The sequence below is a fragment of the Bos indicus x Bos taurus genome, chromosome 4 (genome assembly GCF_003369695.1).
Source record: "Bos indicus x Bos taurus breed Angus x Brahman F1 hybrid chromosome 4, Bos_hybrid_MaternalHap_v2.0, whole genome shotgun sequence".
NCBI classification, from domain to species: Eukaryota; Metazoa; Chordata; class Mammalia; order Artiodactyla; family Bovidae; genus Bos; species Bos indicus x Bos taurus.
In genome coordinates, this window is record NC_040079.1 from 54,810,738 (window position 1) to 54,823,085 (window position 12,348).

The window sequence follows — 12,348 nt, forward strand, 5'->3', positions numbered from 1 at the left end:
CGAGTCTTCACAAGGCATGGTTTTGTACTTTCTGCCCTGTCTTCTGACAAACATTAGGGCATATTAGCGGAGTGGTCCCACAGTCTCCTTTTTACGTATCTTCAGGGAACCTCTGATCAGGACACATGGATAACTTACAGGAAAGAGCCCCATGGGCATCCTTCAGTTTCCTTCTCTTTTTCCTTTCTAAGAACCACCATCAATGGGTGCAGACTAACTCCTCTTGGTCACCAACTTCACGGGCAAACAAGTCAGATTCTTGGCTTGGGCTCCATAAGGATCCACAGACCTTCCTTTAACCACAGACACAGTAGGACATTCAGAGCCTCTTTGGGGTCACTGGTAGTGCTACAGGGATCATGGTCATGGATGTTAAGGGTCCTCTTCTTAGGCTGCTGACTCACCCTTATTCCCAGATTCCACTGTAAAACTGTATAAGAAAGCTTGGAGGGAGGAGCTGATGTGTGGCAAACCCAGGGCCACACAGAGTACCAATCTGACATCAGCTCTGTCTGCCTGTGGAGCACACCATCCTGATGCTACCTGGGCAGACATGTACACCAAAAGCATGAGCTGACATGCAGTTTTATATGTCATATTCTTGTTTAATAACACATCCACACATAACTGAGGGTGAAAAAAGTAGAGCCAACTTCAACAGCACGAGACAGGTTCTGTCAACGTTCTGCTCTGTGCCATAGATTACATGATAGGTGCTTAATTCATTTGCCATTTTTACTATTTAGACATTTCTTCACTGTTTTTCAGAGAGGTCCCTGAAGAGTAAACCTATCCCTTTCCAGAGGAATTTTTTTAATAATAAGCACTTGCTAAATCAAGTTCTAAATTTGTGACCTATATTATAGGAATAGGTTAAAGTAAATCCAGTGTAACATAATAGATGTTCCCTTTGAAAACATTGTTAGAAAATGTGTTAGAGATGAACGTATTGAAAAATAATGCTTTTCAAATGAAAGCATTCAAAGCAGAGAATTGTGCAAGGTGAAAGATGCAAAGATGTAGAATATATGACTCCTGCTCTCAAGTATGTTACTCTGACTTTTCAGGGCCATTACAGTATGAATATAACCTATACCAATTTTCTACAAGACTGTCTAGTCTTATCTCCTCTCATTACATCCCTAGTCCATTCTCTTTCTTCATCCAGTTTTTCCTGTCTTAAAGTCTTTCTTGTTCTGTTTACCTCTCCTCCTTCTTTTGAGATGTTACCCAAGTGCCATGTCCTCTGTAAGGCCCTTCCTGACATCTGCCCTAAGAGACTCAAATTGCCTTCTGAACACCAGTCACATCCATCATAGTTTCTATGCTTATGACACTTGGTCTGTACTGCCTCAAATTAGTAAGATATGATCCATCTTATTAACAAAATTGTAAAGATCACTGAGGCAAGAATCATCTCTAACACAGCTGATTTCCCTAAACCTAGTCAACATAAAGATATCTTAGTAAAAACTGGTCCATAATAAAGATGATTTATTCAGATTGGGAAATCTCCAAAGAAAAGGTGAGACTTGAGCTAGTCAATCAAAGAGGAGTATAGTTTTGAAAAAATAAAGAGACAAAGCATGATAATGTCATTTCCTGGAACCAATAGGAGCTTGAACAAAGGCATAGAAGCAGAAGTAAACTGAATTTGTGCAGGAAAGCATGCAGAAGATGGTACAACTAGAGAGAAGGTCTCATGCTAGGAGCAAAGGGAGATATTTTTCTGTCAAATAAGGTGTGATCAGTTTATAAATGCCTTAAAATCCAGAAAGAGAGTATTACCTTTTCTTAGCACAGACATGGCAAAGAAATATCATCTCAGGCTCCAGGGAAAGGATGGGTGGTGCACAGCCGGGGTCTGTGTTGAGTAGAATTGTGAAGCCATATCTTTGTTCACCTGAATAGAGGGTCATGAATAATAACTAATAACCCCACTGGTGTTGCACTGGGGAGCTGAAGCAGGTGTCTCACATTTGCCATCTCTATTGTCATGAGTTAGGAATGGTTTCTGAGAAGAGAAAGGACAGGTTCCAGTGTTCATCCTGGCAATGGGAAGAGGGCACATGCTTTGGGAAGAAGCTGATCTCAGGCTTGGGCTGGGTGTCAGCAGAGGAATAGAGAGGAAGAATCCACAGCACCTGTAAAATAAACAACTATCTGGTTGAACAGAAGCAAAGCATCACAATTAGCTTTAAAGTTCTGAGCATGAGGGTCAGGGAGAATGCCAGAGTCTCTTCTTTGTAAGAATATAGCTTAATAAATTGCCAGCCGAGGCAAACAAACCCTTTTAACTGCCTCTACTATCTTGGTCATGCAGGAGTTAAATATACAGAAAGCCGCAGAATGCTATTATTTTAGAGCCCTGTGAAAATGTAATTTGATTAGTCTATTGGACGATATTCCAAAGAACCAAATGTCTTCCATGAATCAGTTAGAGATGCTTAGGAAAACCAAAATAAAAAATGCTTTCCAAGCCAATAAAGGTGCTAATTAGTGCCTTCTGCATATCTCACTACATCTTCTCCAGTAATACATTTTGCAGGGTTAAGTGCAGTGTCTGCTGCTTCAGATGGCAGAAGTCCACCTAACAGTAGGGAGGATGGCTGGAGACTCAAGTATCTGAAAGGGAATCAGAACTGGCATTTTAACCCATGCAATGAGACGTATTCAGTAGAGCAGGGAAATTTTTTTCTCACTTTAATTTTCCTTCAGATCAGCCCTTAGGAATCTCAAAAATAGGAGGACCTTAATTTTTTCTTTGTTGCCTCCATGCCTTTAGAGAGTAAAATTTGGTTTTAAAAATCTAACAAGAGTACTATCTTGGAAGGATAAAGAAATGGAGAAAATACAGAACCAAACACCCAGAGAAGAAGCCAGTGTGGAACTGAGGAGGCCTAGCAGTAAAAAGGGCTTCCCAGGTGGCACTAGTGGTAAAGAACCCGCCTACCAACGCAGGAGACAAGAGACGGACGTTCAAGCCCTGGTTCAGGAAGGTCCTCTGGAGGAGGGCATGGCAACCCACTCCAGTATTCTTGCCCCCAGTATTCATGGAGAATCCCATGGACAGTGAAGCCTGGTGGGCTACAATCCATAAGGTTGCAAAGTGCTGGGCACAACTGAAGGGACTTGGCATTTCCTCTGGAGGAGGAAATGGCAACCCACTCCAGTATTCTTCCCTAGAGAATCCCTTGGACAGAGGGGCCTGGCGGGCTGCAGTCCATGGGGTCACAAGAGTCAGACAGAACTCAGCAACTAAACCAGCACCAGCAGCAGGCTTATGTGGTGAGCACAGGCCCATCTGTAGTAGCCCCACTTCTTCTACCTGCAGAAGCTTGGGGAACAGTTTGTTTGTAACAGGAGCAGTTTGTTTGTCCCATGATGACATTCCCTGGGTGTCAAATTCGTGCTCTGATTAGAGGTCCCAGACTCCAATGCTTCCAGAAGCCAGTCAGGTGAGTGCTAATGAACCAGGCAGACTAGGAGAGACTGCAGAGAACTGCAGAGCGTGTCACCTAACAGAGGCTGCCCTGAAGAGAACTGCGCTGGATCTTCTGGGTCTTAATGAAAATCCCAATGCTCCTGAGAACTAGACTACCAGCTTCTGGCTAATTATTGAAAACAGGCAAAATTGCAAGGGGCTGACCCTAACAAGCCTGTCTTCAGGTTCCAGGAAATTTACTTTATACATCAACGAAGTGGAAAACAAAAACAAAACTAAAACCAAAAAGCCCTCAGGCAGGCATAGAATAATAGTCTCACGCTGTCCTGTGCAAGTTTCACCTGTGTGGGTCCAAGCACTGGGAAGGCCAGCTGCTGCTTCCACAGTCACCACAGGAGGTAAACGCGTAACAACACTGAAAATGCCCCTTGGTCTCCTAGGACACCGGGAGCCCTGATGCAACATGGAAATGAAACCAGTGAAGCTGCTTAATTTCTGATCATTGTATTGTAATTTTAAAAATCAGGCTTATCTAGTGAGTTTAAATCTGAGCTTGGTAGCAGAGAAGTCTACGCATCTGAATATATTGGATAGAGATTGACATTTGTGTCATTTTAAACAAGATCAAGACGAAAGAGGATGATGAGTCTAACAAAAGCTGTAAAAGCTGTATCTGAACATTAGTGAGAGTGGGGTTCGGGTAAGGAGAGTCAAACATCTCGCCCAGCCCCTAATCATCAGCAATGTCTGGGCCTTAAAGGGAGCCATAAAGTGGAAGGAGAGAAAGCCTTTCCTCTGCTGATGCTATAACTGTGTAAGGCTTTCATGTGTGTGTCATCAAACCATAAGACTCCCCCACTGTGAACTAGCAGGTCCACTTGGCACATTCCCTAGAAAATATGTTATCTTTAGGGGCTCCTTTTCCCCTGTGGGGCTGCCCTGGGTTTCCTGGCAACCAGGTCAGTCCTGAAGCTGGACAGCAAGAGCTGCGGTGTGTGATCCATGGAACATGACCACTAAATCTGTGTGGACACTAGAATCCCATGAGGAAGCCCTGGGTGTAGGGACGTGGTAGTTTCTGGATGACTTAGATGTTCTATGGGGCTACGGCTTTTGAAAACCCAACAAGGCTGTGCTAATTCTTTTCATCAATATCTGAAACGGGTCATTTCCTCTCTGACAGTTTGAGCAATTTTCCGTGACCACAATGTCAGCCCCCTGGTCTGGATGTACACGCTCATTCACAAGTTCCAGGAAATCCAGCTCAATAGCCAACAACCAGAAAAGACTGATGTAGTGGCAAGAGTGGTGACACTGGCAGAATATGAAGCCAGATATTCTAGAACTCTAGAATATTTTATGTGAGAAATGCTGCTCAGAAACTCCAAAATTCTCTGGATAAGCACAAATGGAGGCTGACTTTGTAAGATATATGCAAAGCAATAGATGAAAGGGGGGAGAGAAATAGAAAAAAATAACTGCTTAAAATGATAAATATTTATTTTAACCTTTCATTTTGGACAACCTATTATTTAATTTGTCAAGTCATTACAACATGACTGCCAAAAATTATACCATGCTTGCGTCTATAACATGATTAATAAAGCGGCAAATAGGCTTTCTTTCCATGTGACAACTTCAATCAATTGGCATTGGTTTTATGATTTGAGCAGCTCTGAGGCTGAATTCAGCGAGCAAGAGTCCAGCATGGATTAGTACTGCCTTCCAGGTGGCTCTATCAGGACTTCCCTGATAGCTCTGTTGGTAAAGAATCCACCTGCAATGCAGGAGACCCTGGTTCGATTCCTGGGTCAGGAAGATCCACTGGAGAAGGGATAGGCTACCCACTCCAGTATTCTTGGGCTTCCCCTGTGGCTCAGCTGGTAAAGAATCCGCCTGCAATGTGGGAGACCTGGGTTCAATCCCTAGGTTGGGAAGATCCCCTGGAGAAGGGGAAGGCTACCCACTCCAGTATTCTTGCCTACAGAATCCCATGGACAGAGGAGCCTGGGGGGCTACAGTCCACAGGGTCACAAAGATTCAGACAGAACTGAAGTGACTTAGCACGCACACAACACCGAAATGAGAGATTTGAACAGATGATGTTTTTCAAACTGTGGATCTTGGAGGTGACTCACAGGGTAAAAGAAGAGCTAAGTGGTAATTCACTTTGTCCAGAACAACACTCCTTTTACATAATTTAATTACTGGAAATTTGTAAAAGAATTCCTTTGCTAAAACCCATATTTTTAAAACTATAGATATAACAGGCAAAAAAGACTGGAATTTGGACTCTATGTTCATTTCTAATTTGGTTCATAAGTTTGAGTCAGATAAGAAATGTCACGTATTTATTATAATAATGGTCATTCACCTTGAAAGCGCAGATGTCTGCTACAGGGTTATCTCACGAAACAGGTTCTGAGTACTGCATCGGCCCCTGAATAGGCCTCTCTGGCATCTGACATGTAACTCTTCTATTCTGTCCTCAGCACCACTAACCAGGCAAATGGACTTTCAGCATCATCTTTCTCACATGTACTTGTTTGCTGAAAAACTTTTTGTGGTTTCCCATGTCCTGACACATACATGTAAACTCTTCTTTCTGACTTTCAGGTCAGCTACAAGACAGTCTGTTGACAGTGCAGTGTCTTGAAACAATAGCAACAAACAAAAATAAATGGTTGCATCCTACTGACCATGGGAAATTCACTTACTCTGAGCCTCAGTTTGCTTCTCTGTTAAGTGGGGATGAATGATACTTATTTCATGGATAAATTTTGTGCATGTAACATGCTTAGTACATTGCTTCACACAAAGATAATGTTAAATAAATAGTAACTTATTATTGTTATAATGAGCTTCCCAGGTGGCTCAGTGGTAAAGAATCCACCTGCCAATGCAAGAGATGCAGGAGACAAGGGTTCTATTCTTTGGAGTAGGAAATGGCAACCCACTGCAGTATTCTTGCCTCAAAATTCCATGGACAGAGAAGCCTGGTAGGCTGCAGTCCTTGGGGTCACAAAAAAGAGTCAGACACGACTAAGCATGCACCCACTTATTATCGCTATAATACATAATAAAGGTAATGATAAATTCCTGGATCTGCTATTTTTGACTGTGTGATCATGGGCTCATTACTCAACTTTCCGTGAGTCTCAATTTCCTTATCTGAAAGATAAGAATAGATGCTAAATCATAAGACTGTTGTAAGGATTAGGTGGTACAGATTACTGGAAGATACTCCAGGTATGCTGGGTCCTTCATGTATCATCTGTCCTTACTCCTCAATCTTATGTACCAGGAGAGAATATCCCAAAATGTCCTGTGATCTAATCAGCTTAGCCCTATCACTATGTTTGACATTGCTATAGACCCTCTTCTTTCATGACAATACCTCTTCCATTTATCAAATTATTCCCATTCTTAAAAATCCAAGACAGGTACTTCTTCCTCCATGAAACCTTTGCTGACTACTTCATTCACCACTGACTTCCCTCTTCACTGAGCAACTACCCCATTTCCTCAAGGACTTATCACACAATTTAGCCATTAATTACATTCTGTCTTGTTTGGTACAGACGCCTTGTATCTCATGTTGATAACAATCGTGGATATGGAAATCAATCCCATGTTGGTTCATTTGAGGGTGAGAAAAGTATTCCATGAGAAAACAAGGAAATTAAGCTCATCTCCTCTTTTTTGTTGCAGTTCCTTTTCCTGAAAAAGGAATGGTTCAAATGACTGTGAAAGACTACATGAGGTAGGTGGCAGGATGGCTGTTTCACTCCAGGGTTGTGCTGACACATCTTTCATAAGCGACATGGAAGTGAGGAGGTCTCTTAGTAATGCCATGGGTCTTGGCATCTTGGCACTGGTTCAGCCAGAGTGCCTAGACTATTTTCACCAGCCTTGAGAAAAATAGAGGTTCTTTAATTGTCCTAAAGGAGTGAGCAAACTAAATCAGTAAATGCTGACTTAGGGGGGAATTTAATGAAAATATATTCCTAAATGGTATTCTACTAAAATTCAGCTATTCATGAGAACCTGTTCATAAAATAGTTACATTCATATTTTCATATTGCCAATGTGATTGATTATCATGCTATTGCTGCTGCTGCTAAGTCGCTTCAGTCATGTCCGACTCTGTGCGACCCCATAGACGGCAGCCCACCAGGCTCCCCCATCCCTGGGATTCTCCAGGCAAGAACACTGGAGTGGGTTGCCATTTCTTTTAACTAGACAGTATTACATATAATTTCCAGTGCTAGGTAGAAAGCACTGGAAATTCGAGTTTCCTAATATGAGGATAGACTAGGTCTCAAAATGGTCCCAACAGCAGCAGCAATATCACCTGTGAACTTAATAGAATACCAAGTCACTTCAGCACACTGCATCAGAAAATCTGGACCTAAGGGTCAGAAATCAATGTTTTTGTAAGCCTTTCAAATATTCTGAAGCACACTGTTTAAGAACCACTGGAGTGGACCATGTGCATTGGAGGACTGGGAACTCTGCCTCCTCCATTCTAGTCACTCTTACATTTTCCAGATCATTCAAACTAGTAGAAAACCAAATATTCAATACTGTATTCTTCCAACTTGTATCAATTCACACCTAAAGTGCTACTTGGGCATAATTTTTCCCTCTTAGAAGATTGTATGTTTTTGCTACTCACAGAACCATATAGAAATAGGGACCACAGAAATTCTTCAGGCAACTCCTTTTGTGGAAGAGGAAAATGAGAGTCAAGGCCAAGGACTCACCCATGCTCTTCCAGCTTCCTTAGAACTGTGACTATATGTGGCTTCCCCTGGATCCAAGTCCAGGCCAATGACTGGGTAGCTCTGCTGAACATTACAAAATTAGGTATGAATCTCAAACACAGAGTGAAACAAAAATTGTGGCAGGGCTAGGACACACTGAGAGGAGGCAGGAAGTGAAAGGTATCTTCTGTCTGTCTTCCAAGAAAAGTGAAAGTGTTAGTCCCTCAGTCGTGTCCATCTCTTTATACCCCATGGACTGCAGCTCACCAGGCTCCTCTGTCCATGGGATTCTCCAGGCAAGAATACTGGAGTAAGAAGCCATTCTCTTCTCCAGGGGATCTTCCCCATCCAAGGATCAAACCCACATCTCCTGCATTGCAGGCGGATTATATACTGTCTGAGCCCATGCATTGGAGAAGGAAACGGCAACCCACTTCAGTGTTCTTGCCTGGAGAATCCCAGGTACAGAGGAGCCTGGTGGGCTGGCGTCTATGGGGTCGCACAGAGTCGGACATGACTGAAGTGACTTAGTAGCAGCAGCAGAGCCACCAGGGAAGCCCCTCCAAGGCTCCCAGAAAGCTCAATCGTCTATTAAAACAGAATCTTTATTTTTCAGAAATGTGCACTTTCTCAGCCTTAGGCAGAGAAGCAATTGAAAAAAGATAGGTAGTGCCCAGCTATTCTTACCAAACATGGACAAGACTAAGGCAAATTCAGGAGCCCATGTAAGATAATTTGGTCGCCTTGGGATAATTGATATCAACATTGTATTCTTCAATAAATTATAATTTTTTGCCAACTTCTATTATATTTGATGAAACTAGATGAGTTATAGTATATCTAAGCTATATAAAAGTGAACTGTAACAGTTCTATTCTGTTCGGAAACACTTTCAAGTGACTTGTACTGCCTATTAGGATAGAGAGACACACATTTTCGCTTTTACTATAGTAAAGGGGACCCCAGGTGGCTCAATGGTAAAGAATCCACCTGCCAATGAAGGAGACACAGGTTCAATCCCTGGGTCAGGAAGATCCCTTGGAGGAGGAAATGGCAACCCACTCCAGTATTCTTGCCTGGAGAATCCCATGGACAGGGAGTGTTGTGGGCTACAGTCTATGGGGTCTCAAAAGAGTCGGAAACAACTAAGCAAACTGAGCACACACACAGAATAAAGGAGTTCGCTAGAGTTGCACATGGATGACAGCACCTGGGGAATGTTAACTATGCAATATGAAATCCTCCACCATTAAGGGAAGATGCTTCAGTGACCTCTGAAAGAGATGCTTACCGTACCTCTTTCATCCCATAATCTTAACTTCTTCCTGAAAGTTAGTGCCTTGCAAAGCTGTTTTCCTGAAAGGTTCCCCAATGATTTGCCATCTGTCAAAAGTGAGACATTCTGTCACCTTTGTAATGAGCACTAGCGGGCACCTAACACCTAAATTCTCACACCTTCTGTAACACAACGCTCTTAAAGAGGGGAGCAATTCCTCCGCTGCCTGCAGTCTCTTCTTCGAAGATGTGGCCATTATGAGATGATGAGAAATGAAGAGGAAATGCAAGTGTTTGCTCTGGAAGGGAAAGAGTCACAGTGACCTCCCAGGGGACTCTCTAAATCAACACATCTCATCAGTGGTATTTCCCCCAACTGCAGATCTCTGCATCAGTTTTCAGAAACTCCCACTCTCTCCAGAGGGACCAGTTTCAACTCTTGCCATTCTGCTGCCAGTATACCACAAAGGTATGTGATTTCCAGGCACTTTTTACCCAGAGAAATCGTTTTGTGCAACAGTGGGTTTCATGAAATTACAAACAGGCACTTGAGAAATACTTGTTGAATGAATCGGTGAGAGAATGAATATAGGATTTCCAAACTCCGACCTGCAAGAACCATGTGAAAGTCAGTGAAGTTGCACTAAATATCTATCATTGGGGAAATGGCCAGATGAACTATTGGCTCACCCATTTTATGGAATTCCACATAGTGATAAAAGAAATAGACAGAGACAATTTTACTAACTTATAATGATCTTTAAGTAATATTTTAAGAGGAAAAAAATCAAGATGCAGAAAGATACATAGAATAAGTTACTGTTTATAAAGCCAACAAGTGAAAACTATAAAGCATATATGTAACTATATAAAAAAAATGCCTAGGAGGATACACATAAATTCAGTAGGAAGGGAGTCAGGATTGGAAGGGGTAATAACCAAGGGGAGAGAGACCCTTACGTAAGATATTATAATTCGTAACAAGGTGAATGTATTTTATGCTTTTCTTACATGGGTAAATATAAATAAAAAGTTAATGATGTAGAAAATATTTTTTAATGACAAATCAATCAATACTTATATTCTTGGCCATGAGAATGTGAGCCACTAGAAAACAAGATTATGTTATTTTTGTTCTTTTTTGTCCCCTGGGTGCCTAGCTGAGACGCATGACAGACATTCAATGAATATTTGTATAAATGAGTAAGATAAAAATTTGTAGATGAAGTCAATAAATAAAAAATTAAATCTTTCATTCAAACTTTAGATTTTTTTGTAGGAGTTTTTTCTCCCTCAAATTTTTTTCTATAATATCAAATGATTGGCACCCCCAGTTCACCACTTCTTTCCAATAATTAAAAGATCCAGCCTGAGCCATGTAAGCCCCACAGTAGTAGTTCTTGGCTTGCCTTTTCTTCCTTGGTAGAATCAGGAGGCAAAGCACAAGATCTCTATGTCACATAAGAAAGTGTGAACTTGATGTTGGAACGTGATGCTGGGTGGCCTGCCAACTGAGACTAGAGGTGGCTATTGTTGAATGTGTGGATGGCTAAATAAATGAATTGTAGTTAATCCAATTTAAATGCTGGCATCATGAAAGTAAAATTATCCAAGCTATCTCAGATAAGCTCCCTAGACTTGCATGTAAAGGTAAACAGAAGCTTTTAAAGATGAACCTAAGAAAACCTGATGAAAAGTTCTGGTTCCCATGCAGTCCATGAGTTTTAAAGAGTCACTAGCATAGTCACTAAAAAGTTCAGTGATTAGAAAGTGAGGTGGTATATATAAATATAATTTCCAGATAACTGAAGGGTATCATTTTAAGTGCCAACACTGAATAGAACAACTTGAAAAAAATACTTCTTTTCAGCCAAGTCCAAAAAAATACAGAACATATTTTAACCCCACCTAGGGACTTAAACTCATTGTTTGTGATCAGACTTGCAGTGTCCATTTAGTGATGTCCTCAACAAATTTGTGTGACTAGGGATGCCCCTGACTGATACTCTTTTTAATTATTTTAATATTTAATAATTTAAATATTCTTTTAAAATATCTCTCTTTTAAAATATTCTACTGTTTTCAGGATTTTTTTTCCTTCTGTTTCATATTGACATCATCTACCATTTTTTGTGGGTATCACTCCACTGCTTCTGGTTTTTGTCCCACAATCTCCTTGCTCCATCTAATTGAACATTTCCATGTTGTGAAATGGAAACCTGTTAAGTAAATTCATTGTAAAGTACAGACAAGCAGTCCCTGAGTGCGGGTAACGGACTATCCTTTGAGGAAGTATATACGAGCTCTAGTAAATACACCATCTGTTTTTGTCTATTCAGATTCCTCCTTTACTAAATATCTGGAAGATTGAGTGGGTGAAGTGACTAGGGAAAAAATGACTTTTGGTTAAATGAACTGTTACTGGATAAAGATATTCATATTTTCACTGCAGCATTCCGGAATGGCTGGAATTTTGGGAAAAAGATCCAGTGGAGATTCTCTTGGATCTGGGGTTTGGTGCTGATGAACCAGACATCTGCACTCGAATCCCAGCCAGATTCCTGGGTTGTGGCTCAGCAGCCAGAGGAATCAACATCCGTGTTTTTCTTGAAGCTCAAAAGCAGCGAATGGACACTGAGAACCCTAACTTGTACAGTAAGTGAGGACCACTTGGCATCAGAATCTCAGCAGTGGCTATGAGAAGTCAGATGAACCACAGTACTAGGAGGGATGGGCCAGGAGATCTATGCAGTAGCAATCAACTCCCAGAGCTCAGTGGCTTCAGACAGAAACAGGCTTATGTCTTGATAACTCTCTGTGTTCACTGTGGATTGGTATATACATGAGGGGGAAGATGGGCTT

The 12,348-nt window shown here is 41.5% G+C and overlaps 1 protein-coding gene across 1 annotated transcript in view; it reads left to right on the forward strand.

Annotated features, from left to right (window-relative positions):
• Positions 1-12,348, forward strand: part of ITPRID1 (ITPR interacting domain containing 1) — a 108,551-nt gene that overhangs the window by 23,329 nt on the left and 72,874 nt on the right. Inside the window, exons 6-8 of the mRNA XM_027539479.1 lie at positions 7,157-7,208; positions 9,869-9,955; positions 11,939-12,141. Of these exons, the coding sequence (XP_027395280.1) occupies positions 7,157-7,208; positions 9,869-9,955; positions 11,939-12,141 (342 nt within the window). The remainder of the gene's footprint in view (positions 1-7,156; positions 7,209-9,868; positions 9,956-11,938; positions 12,142-12,348) is intronic.